The sequence below is a fragment of the Amblyomma maculatum genome, chromosome 2 (assembly GCF_055883805.1).
Source record: "Amblyomma maculatum isolate TAMU_Amacu chromosome 2, ASM5588380v1, whole genome shotgun sequence".
NCBI lineage: Eukaryota > Metazoa > Arthropoda > Arachnida > Ixodida > Ixodidae > Amblyomma > Amblyomma maculatum.
The window spans coordinates 201,668,259-201,682,617 of NC_139345.1; the positions used below are offsets into that span (position 1 = coordinate 201,668,259).

The window sequence follows — 14,359 nt, forward strand, 5'->3', positions numbered from 1 at the left end:
GGTAAGTTGAACCTGGATGTAACGAACCTCTATGTAACGAATTCCTGAATTTAACGAAGTTTTTAAATTCCCCCAATGCCACACCCATTAAGCCAATGTATTTCCGACCTCTATGTAACGACGGCGTTGCGGCGGTCAACCTTGATGTAACGAGCTCGCGAAGCTGATCAGTCATTATTTTTTTAGCTTTTACTAAACATTTGGCCAAAGAAATACATTCATTTAGTGAATATTAGAACTCTAAGAAGCCAGCAGCTACGTGAACACCTCCAATCACCCGCAGGGGTGGCGCAGTGGTTACGGCACTCGACTAGTTCCCAAGGTTGCGGGATCGAATCCCGGCCTCGGCGGCAGCTTTTCGATGGAGGTGCAAAGCAAGGCGCCCGTGTGCTGTGCGACGTCAGTGCACGTTAAAGAACCCCAGGTGGTCGAAATTTCCGGAGTCCTCCACTACGGCGTCTCTCATAGCCTTAGTTGCTTTGGGACGTTACACCCCACAAACCAAACCAAACCAGAAATCAAGCAAAATTGGTGATGATGATGATAGTATTACCTTCTAGCATCGTTCCGTGGCAAACGCAGCCATGGAGGAAGAAAAAAACTAGGAGGGAGCGCCGCAGTGGAAAAGTGAAGCCTAGTCATAAAAAATATTATAGAAAGCATCATGGAAAATTAGGCATCACAAGATATGGCAAGCGGTAGCCAGTAGCTAGTTTCAGTTGTGGTTTCACAGGCTTCGCTTTGAAGGAATGCCTTTGCGTGGCCTTCGCTATGTGACGCCTGCGCTAGAAACCTGAGGCACGCGCTGCGAGCAGGCGGTGGATGGAACATTGAACTTTTAGACCAGCCGGTCCTGTAAAGGCTGCCGCCGCTGCGGAGTTAATTGGCAAGCAACATGGTTGTGCACTGACAGGTCAGTGTGACATCACAAATGACAGGCTCGAATTGACAGATGCTGCTAGCTACACCATTGTTAGACACGCTAGCCTACAAAGGTATATTCATGTCTTGGTTAAAGCTGGGCTTCATAGCTATTCACATAATGGGGTGGCTCTTGACTGTATGCAAACTAGCATGCGTGAGACAATAAAAGAACCAATTAAGGGATTAGTGATTGAGCGGTTTGTAAAGTACATGTAAGTAAAGGTGAATCCACAAGAATAACCATGAGCATCATACAAGTGCCCTTGAAGAAGTTGGTGAGAGCATAGAGACCCACCTGAGGTCGAGGCAGGGTGAGCTCTGTCCTGAGTCGAGCACCTGCAGGTGTCCCTGGGCCAGGGCCTGAGCCAGACGGGGGCACACGCTGGTGGCCACCCGCTGCACCAGGATCTGCAGCTCCTGGTGGGTCACGTCGTTCAGGGCCGGACGTGTGTTGGCGCACAGCAGCACCTGCACATTCCACACCAAACCACTTCCTTTTCTAAGAAATTTCTTTTCTCTCGCATCTTACAGGACTAAATAACTCCAGTGCTAAACTAGAAACAGAGACCTATTTGTGATAGGAGACAAACTGGGGGAGCCAAAGTTCCTTTCCTCACACTGTTAACCATTGGGACTTATGATGCAAGCATTCCACATTTCTTGAACATATTCTTTTTTGGTGCTATTAATGGGCCTCTTCAATTTGCCAAACTCTGCTGACTGCCAGCAAATTCGCTTCTGACATGAAGTGGCACCGTGGTCACATATGTGTCACCTGAACCAGCTCACCAGCTGAGTCAGCATCCATGTTGGACGAAGATATAAAGGTGGTGAGATGCATCGCTGGCAAGCCACCTCAAAGTCACATTGCACATTGCGTGTGATAGTGTTTAATTGCATCATATGTGAACGGCAGAAATAGGCTCTTTGGGTGTGAGAGGAACTGCAGGAAGCTATCAAGGGTGCCTGCAGACTGCAGAAACAATAGCCAATTGCGCTTTGGAATGATGCAAGCGCATGGTCTTCAGTGGGTTGTGTATTACTGTGAAGCACACACGTTTCGAGAGATCCTCAAAAGGATTCCTGCAAATCTGGAATTTATCACTTGACACAACATCTCAGTGAGAAACTGCAGTGCCATTGCTCGTCAGATGACACGCCGTGCTCTCTGATCATCTGGCTTGCCGACTGAGCAAGAAGTATGATTGGAGACATCAAGTGATTGTCTCTGTGCTGATCTTTACACTTGTGAATTGCTTCCAATGAGTGGCAAACAATGGGGATAAGTTCTGCCCATCTGCAGCCTGTAGTCCGGCACAATGCACACTTAACTTTGACAGAAATACAATAACTGTTTGAAATTTTTTTTTCTCGCAGAAGCACATGTGTCGTTAATATAAATTTAGCTGCATATCGTACCTGTGCCCAAAAGCTTTGCTGTGGAGAACAAGTACTCAAATGAAAGGTGCCACAATACATCCTTGTGTTTCTGTGACTCACATACAGGATGTCCAAGCTAACCTTAGCCAAGGGTTAAAAAATAAAACATTTGAGTTAGGCCAGCGAAACCACTTGTTTACAGCTGCCAGCCATCTGAAATGCCACAGGAATTTTTTTCATTTCGCAATTAACTCATTTGTAATTCAGATAATTTTTTTCATTTACTAACTATTGCCTTTAAACAATAAATGTGATCTGCAAAGTTGGAGAGCACCTTCTGAAACCCCCATTCAATTTATTTCTGATAAAGAGAGCCTCAAATGTATCTTCTTCCCAAGCTCTAAAGGAAGACCGCGAAATAGAAAAAATACCACGTGACCAACTCATTCGTGCGCCACGATTGTGGTGCTCTCACGTGACCTGAGTGAATGAAATTAGCTGCGGCCCAGTCCCAGCGGTAGACTGATATGTTGGCGATGGTTGCCCAGCATGTTGAACTCGCTGCGACTTGCACCATTACGTGTGCCGACTGCCTGAAGCGGACGAAGAAACCACCGCAGATATATCAACCTGCCACTGCAACAGGGTTGTGGAGAGAAGGCTGCAACTGATTTCGTTCACTGAAACCCACATTAAGAGCAACACAATCGTGGTGCATAAATGCGCCAGTCATGTCCAGTCATGTAATATTTTTTGTATTTCGCGGCCTTTCTTTAGAGCTTGGAAAAATACATATAAAGCTTTCTTAATCAGAAGTAAATGGAATGGGGTTTTAGAAGGTGCTCTCAAACTTCGCAAATTTAATTCTTGTTAAAGGTAATAGTAAATTAGAAAAATTATCTTAATAGCTATTTAGTTAATTGCAAAATAACACATCCCCTGTGGTGCGCCAAATGGCTGGCAGCTGTATACAAGTAATTTCTCTCACCTACCTCAAACGCTTCATCATTTAACCCTTAGCTAAAGTTAGCTTGGACATCTTGTACACGTGCATGATGGGTAATATCCTTTCTCATCAATGAGTCATTTGAGAGGCAAAAGTGCACGCCTGTGATACTTCCAAGCATTCCCCAAAGAATATCCACTGCACACAAAAAATAAAAGGCCACACAATCACGTTTCATATATATGTTGGCAATGTGCATGCATTCAGGCTCATGTTTAAATGCTTGAATTTGGGGTCACGCTTGAGAAAGGTTTCGAACACTAGCATATAGCATCAGCCAGGGGCATGGACTCAATAGCTGAAAAGTGTTGCGCACTAAAACTAAGTGAGAAGTGAGAATCTGCACTTGTGGATGCTGAGATAAGAAACAAGTGTACAAAACCCATAAATAAACAACGATAGTTGTAAAAGACATCATTGTAGGCAACACACACAATGTGCACTATAGGCCAACTGAAATGAGTGTCACTCTAGAGGAACACAGCATGAAGCATAGCTATGCAAAAATGACCACGCACACTTTCCACTTCCATGCCACCTCTAGACAAGCTGCTTGAAACCGACCAGAGGAAAACAAACACCTTCTGGCAGCAACTGGAAGCAGCTAAAATAACCAGAGACAAAATTAACATTTGGCTCTGGGCTCTCGCAACCTGTGGGCAGCCCGAGGTGGATAATCAAAGCTGGACCTCAGGGTTATGTCCATGGATGCTGTTCTTCCCCCGTTGCTAGCCTCGCTCTATGCCTCCCACAGAACGACAAAACTATGCCATGGCAAGCGGTGTTTGGGAAGCGCTGCACAAGACAGACACAGTTGTGTTGGTTGAATGCAAGGCAAATTTAACAGATGGCAAGGCAAATGCCTGTTATCTGCATGTGCCACATCAAGTGGTACACACATATGGGGATTAGGTAGGGTTAAAGTGGTTGCCGCAAAAGAATACGGAAACACACACGTGTCCCCTAACTCAGCCCTCCACACCTTCCCTCTTCACTGCGGCCTTACTTCCAGCAACAGCTGCTCAGGGAGAGAAATGAAGAGTCCTAGAAGGGCGTTAGGCATATTCTCTGCAAGCAAACAATCACAAGAGCAAGGACGCTTCCTTATAATGAAAATAAATTTCAAATACCAATGTAATATTTTTTAACATTCATGCATGCTTTCTTGCATGCCTATGTGCCCTGACTGGTACCCTTCCATTTCATTTTTCCCCAAGCTCCATGAAGAATGTAACTGTAAAGTTGCATTGCAGTGGGAATATGTCGCAAAGCACTCATTAATAGCAGCAACTAAGCAAAAACAAAATGATGAACTGCAGTTAAACAAGCAGTATCAAAAATGACAAAACCAACAGATCTAACTGCAGCTCTAAAGCTTGCGAGAACATCTCGCCATGCTGTGTAAGTGTCACCTGAGTTGCGATCCCTTCATATGGGCACTGCTGTTGTGTGCATCTCTGGCAGAATGTGGTGACCATAAGAGATCACTACAGTAGAGCACCTTTATAGTAATGTCACTTGGACTGGCATAAATCTTTACTATATCAGAGTCTTTACTACAGTCGAACCCGGATATATCGAACCCGGATATATCGAATTTTGGTTATATCGAACTCACAGAATATCCCCTTGAAAATCCCATGTAAAAGTATAGGAAAGCCGCGTCATATATCGAACTCAATTTAACCGGTCGTTCGATATATGGAACTCCGCACCATGCACACTGGAAAGTGTGCTTTCCCCAAAGACGATTGCATCATCATCGGCCGTTTGCCACGTGACGTTTTCAAGCCACGCGCGGAAGGAATGAGAGGGGACAGTTCGGCTAGGGCAGCGCCACGCCCTATCCCTAAAGGCGTGTGCATCTGCGGTTATCGCTTCCCGCGCGCCAGCACGTGACGTTTGCAAGCCATGTGCATGAATGAATTAGAGGGAACCGGTGGGAATGAGAGGGGGAAAACGCGATAGAGCGAAGCGTAAGGGTGTGCCCATTTTTTTGCCGAGCTATCTCTCTCCTTCTTCTTTCCCGGCCTTCGTTCGCAGTAGCACGCGCTACGCATGTGCCAAGCCAGCTCAGCCCGTTTTCAGACAGAACATCGAACGCTTTCTCCAGCGTGTGTTGCGAACCCTCTGCGCGCGGCAGCTGACGTGGCTATGGCGCCTGCGGAAGTTAAGCGGCAGATATATATTTTTTTTTTTTTGCGAGAGTCATTTGTTCTTATCGTTGTGCTGTGCGCGCGGCGTAGCGTAAAATATGGCGTTACGAAGCGGCTTTTTGTTTTTTTTTGTGGGAGTCGTTTATTTTTGCATGTATGAATCAACGAAAGCACGCGGTCAGCTGCGATCATGACACTGGCTTTTAGCACTTTTCGTTTCAAACAGCATTTGCAGTATAGGTTGTATTCACTGTCGGCTGCCGCGCGGGGGATGACGAGAAAAAGGAAGCATTTCCGCTTCCAGTCCGCCATAGCCTTGGTCATCGTCATCGTCTGCCGAGGTTTCATTTGGGTAGTTCGGAAGATCCAAGGTGCTGTGAACTCTGTAATTTGCTACAATAATGGTCAATTGCGCTGTCTACGGATGCGGCAATAGGTCCTGCAGGTGTAAAAACTCAGAGAACAGCACAGCTGTCAAGTTGTTGGGGTAGACGCCTGCTGTGGCGGGTCTTGCACTCTTGCTTCTGCAGCGTCGTTTTGCTAAAGCATTGCCGTGCTGACTGTCCCACTCGATGTGATATTAATGCGGTTTTGTATATGCCAGTAATCGCGCTTACTCAGTGACAACTTCATAAACATGCTACTTTCAACCCTTGAAGGAGAACCTTTCCGACTGCTGCCCTTGTGCTCCCGGTACATGTATGCAGCGCAAGTGCGCTAAAGCGCTAGAGGAAAGCGAGGAACACCTTCAAGCCGTTGCACGTTACTAATTAGCTCATGCTAGCTTTTCCCTGTGACTGTGGGTACCAGACCAGGCGCTGACCAGAGATACCGCTGCGCGCACTACAAGCGTCGGGCTAAGATGATCGGGATACAGAACAGTGCGATGCCCATTCGTGCCTGCTTTCCGGCTGTACTAGTCAGTCCCTGAAAGCCCGCTTTCCTCTGGCATTTTAGTAGAATACATGTTACGCTGTGCATGCTTGGGCTCCAGGGTGTGGCTGGAATGCTTTCCGCTACAAAAAATAAAAGCAAAAGGAAATTGTCGTTCGTGCATGAATCCGAACTGCGAAAACACTGCTCGCGGACAGAAGCAAAGCGGTGGAAATCGCTGACCTAAGGGTCACGTCTACAGTATGCTAGAATATTGTTACCGGGAAACGCGAGACCAAAGTGATGTGCTCACTGACAAAGACGACGATCAAGGAACGCAGGCACGACGAAGCGTTGAAAAAGAGAACGACGCTGAGAGAGCGGATTCTGCACGGCTACCGAAGTCTTGCGTCCAGTTCAGCCCATCGCAGTGCCGTCACATTAAGTACATCCCCGTAACATCTTGGTGGAGGTCGTGGGTTCGACACAATCTGACGCTGGATCTCCGCAGTGGCCGTCACATTGGAACCGTTACGATGACAACCGACGCGGCTCCATCAACCTCCGCAACTCCAACTGTCGTCGTGGCCCACCCCCGTGACCCTGGCACATTCTGCGGTACAGATGAGGTAGACGTCGAGGACTGGCTTTCGCTTTATGAGCGTGTTAGCCAGCACAACAGGTGGGACGCCACGCTGATGCTGGCCAATGTCATCTTCTACCTTACCGGAACGGCACGCGTGTGGTTCGAAACACACGAAGCAGATATACCCTCTTGGGATGTTTGCAAACAAAAACTCCGTGACCTGTTCGGAAAACCGGTTGGCCGTCAACTCGCCGTCAAGAGGGACCTCGCCACACGTGCCCAGACATCTACCGAGCCTTATATTACGTATATACAAGACGTTCTGGCCCTCTGCAGAAAAGTCGACAAAGACATGACAGAACCTGATAAGGTGGGGCACATCCTCAAAGGCATAGCCGACGATGCCTTCAATCTTCTACTCTGTTGGGACTGCTCTACGGTTGACTCCGTTCTGCAAGTTTGTCGACATTTCGAGCAGGCCAAACACAAACGCATTGCACATCGCTTCAATCGGCTCCCCAACACTGCCCCTAGCTCCACGTGCGAGGATCTGCCGACCCTAAGGCAGCCTTCCAACACTGAAAATGTGACCCGCATCGTGCGTCGTGAACTGGAAGCGCTCGCTCCTGCTGCATCCAACCCGCCCTCTTCGGACAGTAACCTAGCAACGATATCCCTCATTCAAGCCGTCGTTCGTCAAGAGGTTGCTAACTTGGGCGTCCCCTATAGCCACAACGTGGAACCCCCCAGTTCGAGCCCCATCCCTCCCATGGTCGCCCACGCTGCGCCCCGCAACACCTACACGCCACGCTACCGATACCGCAATCCTGAGGAGTGGCGCACCCCTGACGACAGGCCGATCTGTTTCACATGCTCACGTGTTGGCCACATCTCTCGCCACTGCCGCAGCCGCTGGACATCACCACCTCGACGTTTCCCTTACGTTGACCGCTACTCCGATTACGGTCACCGCCGTTTCACGCCTCGTTATGAGCCGCCCCGCACCGATAACACTCCGCCTCCTCCTGTGTCCAGTCGCTCTCCTTCGCCGCCAGCCCGCCGTTCCCGTTCACCTCTTCCTAACCGCAGTTCCTCGCCGTCCTCTGCCGGCCGCTTCACGGGAAACTAGCCGATGCAGCTCCCGGAGGTGACGCTGCATTGGTACCCCTACCTGGAAATCATCTACTGCCCATTTCTTCGCCCTGTAACCTCCTCTCCCTGCTCGTGGATGGTGTTCCCGTCTCTGCCTTCATTGACACTGGTGCCCAAGTCTCGATCATGAGCTCATCATTTTGCCGCCGCCTCAAGAAAGTACAGACCCCCGCCGCTTCGCCCACCGTTCGTGTTGCCGATGGCAGTACTGCTGCCGTCACTGGGCTGTGCACTGCCCGAGTCACCCTTGCCGGTCATCACATCCCTGTTTTGTTCACCGTCCTCAACCAGTGCCCTCACAATGTGATCCTCGGCCTTGACTTTTTAACGGCCCACTCTGCCCTTATCGACTGTTCCAGCGGCCTTCTTCGTTTGGACTTACCTGTCTGCTCAGAACATCCTCCATCTACACCCCGCCTTCGCTCCACCGAGTTCGCTCGCCTGCCCCCTGACTCTGCTGTTTACCTACCTCTGTCACCTTTCCCGCCTGTGCCTGACGGTGACTATGTTGCTTGCCCTATCACCGAGGTCTTTCTTGACCGCAACGTCGTTCTTCCTCATCTCATCGTACACGTTACACAGAACAACACCTACCTTCCTATCCTGAACTTCAGTCTGTCACCCCAAGTTCTCCCCGAAGGAATATCCCTTGCTACCTTGTCTCCTCTCACAGACTGCACCATTTGTGCACTCACTCCTGGCCCACATTCAAGCGTCCTTCCAACACCCGTACTCCCCACCAGAATTACCGACCCTATTTCCGCAATGATTGCCTCTGACCTCAGCCCCGAACATGCTCAGGACCTGCACAACCTTTTGTTATCCTTCTCCGACATTTTTGACTTTGCTGCCGGTTCTCTGGGCCAAACATCAGTTGTGACTCACCGCATTGACACCGGCGATTCAAAACCTGTACATCGGAGGCCTTATCGTGTGTCCATTTCTGAGCGCCAAGTCATCCAGCAGGAGGTCGACAAGATGTTGGCCAACGATATCATCGAACCTTCGAACAGCCCCTGGGCTTCTCCTGTCGTGCTCGTTAGAAAAAAAGACAACAGTTGGCGCTTTTGCGTCGACTATCGACATCTGAACACGATTACAAGGAAAGATGTTTACCCGCTGCCGCGAATAGACGATGCCTTGGACTGTTTACATGGAGCCCGCTACTTTTCCTCTATCGACCTTCGTAGCGGCTACTGGCAGATTTCTGTTGACGAACAAGACCGCGAGAAGACAGCTTTTGTCACACCCGATGGTCTTTACCAATTTAAGGTTATGCCTTTCGGACTTTGCAACGCCCCTGCTACGTTTGAACGAATGATGGACTCCTTACTCCGCGGCTTCAAATGGACGACTTGTCTATGTTACTTGGATGACGTCATTGTCTTCTCGCCCTCGTTCGAAAGCCATCTTCGTCGCCTTTCTTCCATCTTGGCACTTTTCCGCCGTGCCGGACTTCAACTGAACTCAAAGAAGTGCAGTTTTGGTCGCCGCGAACTTAAAGTGCTTGGCCATTTGGTGAATTCCACCGGCGTGCAACCCGATCCTGACAAAATTCGTGCTGTCAGTGCTTTTCTATCTCCTCGTTCACCCCGTGATGTCCGCAGCTTTATAGAACTGTGCTCTTATTTTCGCCGGTTCGTCCCAAACTTTGCCGCTGTTGCTCGTCCTCTCACCAATCTCCTGAAGAAAGGCGTTCCTTTCTCATGGGGACCAGAGCAGGCTAACGCATTCTCCACCCTCATCGCTGTTCTCACCAATCCTCTTGTGTTGGCCCATTTCGACCCGTCTGCCCCGACGGAACTTCACACCGACGCCAGTGGCCACGGGATTGGTGCCATTCTTGCACAGCGACAACGCGGCCAACACTGCGTGATTGCCTACGCCAGTCGTCTCCTGTCATCAGCGGAACAGAACTATTCGATTACGGAACGGGAGTGCCTGGCTCTCGTCTGGGCCGTTGGAAAATTCAGACCCTACTTGTTTGGCCGACCATTCACTGTAATTACCGATCACCACGCCCTATGTTGGCTCTCTTCCCTCAAGGATCCTGCTGACGCCCTGTGACCGACGTGACCTATGAGATTGCACCGCTCCACCCAAAGTCACCGACTGCTAAACCCACTTCCGAAATTGTACATGTCGCCCGCCTCAAGCCATATTACTCCCCCTCCACACCGCACGACTAATACGCACCGGGACGGTGCCTTTTGCCGAGGGGGGTAGTGTTACCGGGAAACGCGAGACCAAAGTGATGTGCTCACTGACAAAGACGACAATCAAGGAACGCAGGCACGACGAAGCGTTGAAAAAGAGAACGACGCTGAGAGAGCGGATTCTGCACGGCTACCGAAGTCTTGCGTCCAGTTCAGCCCATCGCAGTGCCGTCACATTAAGTACATCCCCGTAACAATATTCTAGCTCACAATAGTCACACAATGCCAGATCACGATAGTGCTTCACGATTTTTTCTGTCGTGTGACTCCCCCACACGTCAACTTTGGTATGAGACGACCGGGCAGTGTCGCGCACGTGACCAAAAAAATGGCGGACGGCGCTCATGCGAAATGAACCTATACTTTATCACGCTTTCCAATGATTTTGTTGCAGTAGACTACGCCTGCCCCAAGCGCGGCGTGATAAATCGAACCAGGCTTGTGCAATCAAGCCATCACGGGCAGTCTGCCAAGTTCGCTCCCCGGCGCAGCAGGAGCTATCAAAAGATAAACACACCGCGACGTTAACGTTATCGCTGCGCAGCATCTTGGCACACTGCCAAGAAATGAGCTGTGGATGAGACAATCCAAATGGAGTGCGACATGCAAGCGATAACGCTGGCGATTTCTGCGGCGGCGACACAGAAACCTTGTTTTGAGCTGCCGCTGTGGCTCGTACGGCGCAGTTTCAACAAGTTGGAAATTTTTTGCTCCGTCGCTGCCGCTCGTCGCTGAGATCGCTTAACGCTTGCATGTGAGCGAGCTGTCCTTAACGCTTTTTTTTTTTTCAAAATTCTCGAGTGCAAAAGTGGAGGGTGGGTTCATTATGCGAGTGAGTTGATTACGCGACAAATACAGTATCGTTTTTTCGCATCGTAAGTGCCGTCCCAAGCCGATTTCTGTATATCGAATTATCGATATATCGAACTATTTCGCGATCCCCTTCGAGTTCGATATATCCGGGTTCGACTGTATATACCAGTTGTTAGTGATGACATGGCCCTAAAGATGCTGTCTGGTAATTAAATGGCTACTTACTGAACACGTCTTGTTGCTTTATAAAAAACAAAAAACATGCAGCCCTTTCTTACTGTTTCTTTATGACGTTTACATTTTTCAGTTTTATTTATTTACTTTTTTTTTACACATTGTGGAAGTACCTTTTTACCATAAATGCAGTAGGCTACAAATACTACCGAGTTTGGTTTCATGCGGAAACCAAAGCCTAGCATGAACATGGCATCATCTGCTGTTTCAGTCATTTGAGAAAGTGAGCGAAAGTATATCGGTTTGAACATATTTATGCAACACATAAAAATCAGACAGGGCGCCATAGTCAGAAGACTGCATCGGGACCCTCGGTAGATAATTACAACAAAAGAAATACAGTCAAACCCTGATATATCGAACTCGAAGGGGATTGCGAAATAGTTCGATATATCGATAATTCAATATACAGAAATCGGCTTGTGACGGCACTTACGATGCGAAAAAACGATACCGTATTTGTCGCATAATCAACCCACTCGCATAATGAACCTACCCTCCACTTTTGCACCCGAGAACTCTCACATGCAAGCGATTGAGCGATCTCAGCGACGAGCAGTAGCGACAGAGCGAAAAATTTCCAACTTGATGGAACTGCGTCCCTATCGCTGCTTGAGCCACCGGCGGTGGCAGCTCAAAACAAGGTTTCTGTGTCGCCGCGGCAGAAACAGCGAGCGTTTTCGCTTGCATGTCGATGGCGCGTGTCACTCCGTTTCGGTCGTCTCATCCATAGCTCATTTCTTGGCAGCGTGCCAAGATGCTGCGCAGCGATAACGTCAGGGCGTGTTTATCTTTTGGTAGCTTTTGCGGTGGCGGGGAGCAAACTTGGCAGAGTGCCCATGATGGCTTGATTGCACAAGCCTGGTTCGATTTATCACACCGCGCTTGGGGCGGGCGTCATGATCGCAGCAGCTGACCGCGTGCTTTCGCTGATTCATACATGCAAGGGTAAACGACTCCCGCAAAAAAAAAAAAAGGAAAAAAAAACCCTGCTGCTTTTTAACGTCCGCAGCCGCCATATCTTACGCTACACCGAGCATACCGCACAACGATAAGAAAGAATGACTCTCGCAAAAAAAAAAGAGAGAGAGAGCTGTCGCTTCTTATCGTCCGCAGGCGCCATAGCCACGTCAGCCGCCGCGCGCAGAGGGTTCGCAACACACGCTGGAGAAAGCGTCCAAGTTTGTCTGAAAACGGGCTGAGCTGGCTTGGCGCATGCGTGGCGCGTGCTGAAGGAGAGAGATAGCTCGGCAAAAGGATGGGCACACCCACGCACATGGCTTGAAAACGTCATGTGCTGGCGCGCGGGAAACGATAACTGCAGATGCGCGCCCCTTTGGGGAATGGGCACGGCACTGTCCAAACCAGCCGTCGCCGAACTGTCCCCTCTCATTCCTTCCGCGCGTGGCTTGAAAACGTCACACAGCAAACTGCCGAGGGTGATGCGATCGTCTTTGGGGAAGGCACACTTTCCAATGCATGGTGCGGAGTTCGATATATCGAACGACCGGTGAAATTGAGTTCGATATATGACGCGGCTTTCCTATACTTTTACATGGGATTTTCAAGGGGATATTCAGTGAGTTCGATATAACCAAAATTCGATATATCCGGGTTCGATATAACCGGGTTCGACTGTAGTAACAGGCAATAGATGAGAAATGCACGCGCCAGTAAAGTGCAGCAAAGCCTCAATCGCCACGCCTTCATTTCTTGCCACTGCGACCCCGTGCTTTGCACAGCACAGTGCTGTGAATGTTCGGCAGCTTCTTGACTTCCCTATTTCTTGCCGCATTTTTTCTCTGTTTTACTTTCTAAACAAACCACGCCACCTTTTTTCACGTTCGTAGCCAGCTTTACTTCTTTCTTCTGCGCCACATGCTATTCCCAACGGCCTCAAGGCCTATGCAAAGTTGGCTTCTCCTGAGGACTGGCAAGCCTAGGGGTAAAGCCATAAAAAAGAAAAAAAACGCTTGGTGTTATTATTACTTTTTTTTTTTTAAAGCAAGATTTCTTCTCGTGATCCTAGGTAGTGTGCTTGCAACAATGCTATTTTGCGAGAAGTATGTTGCCACGGCCAGACATACTTTACTATAACCGATTTTTATAAAAAATGTCTTTGCCATAAAGGGGAAAAAAATCTACAGTTGTCTATGGAAGATGAACTAAGACTTCAGTTTCCCTTTACTTTACCTGAGTTTACTATAGTGGGGCTGTACTGTATAATGCATTCCATTTTAGCATTTCAGGTGTGATTGCATACTTCTAAGGCATAGGTGGGCTTCTTTATTTGAATCATGCGCCTAACAGAGGCATGTGCATGCATAAGAAAAGGTTACCTGTCTGAAGAGCTGGATTAAGGATAGAGCTCCCCTAAAACTGCAGTCAGGTGTCACCACAGTGTACTCCTAGACGAGAGCTGTGCTTACAATACAGTGATGCACTCCAGTTACAGCCTTGTACTTTTTTCATGGAAGCCTACATCAAGACTGCCTTCATCAGACTTCAGCTGGGGATGATACAAATCACACTAGTGATGGGCGTTTCATGAGGTTCTCCACCCAAAAGAGGCTCCACGTGTCTCTGCTGCTGTGTTCCACAGACATATGCGTGGCTAAGTGGGTACCAAAAGTGACAACAGGCACTAGGCCACCACATGCCAGGCCTTCACGGGTGTGCCAGTGAGTCCCAAAAGGAGACACCAACGTGGGGTCCTCAGAAAATCAGCTGCAGTAGCCCTTATGCTGAGCAGCCTACACCTTGCAGGACGGCGAGCAGCAGTGCCGTGAGAAATCTTGGCGAAAGTGCACGCCACACACGACTCAGAGCCCCCCTGATTCACTTTGGCAAATCAACAACCGCCGAGTGCTGTGGATATTCCAGTGGCAGGTAGAAGAGGACAGAGTAGCAAGAGCAAGCACCGAGATACACCGCCTCCTACACTACTTTCCCCCCAACAAATCATGAAGGGTTTCCTTTCATGTGACACGCTGCATGTTGGCAGCACACAAAGGTATCC

The 14,359-nt window shown here is 49.0% G+C and overlaps 1 protein-coding gene across 2 annotated transcripts in view; it reads right to left on the bottom strand.

The window, feature by feature from the left end:
- LOC146201073 (4'-phosphopantetheine phosphatase-like) overlaps positions 1-14,359 on the bottom strand; it is a 177,150-nt gene that overhangs the window by 8,194 nt on the left and 154,597 nt on the right. For both annotated transcript variants that reach the window (XM_084595616.1, XM_084595617.1), the window contains exon 15: positions 1,220-1,392. In XM_084595616.1, the coding sequence (XP_084451742.1) occupies positions 1,220-1,392 (173 nt within the window). The remainder of the gene's footprint in view (positions 1-1,219; positions 1,393-14,359) is intronic.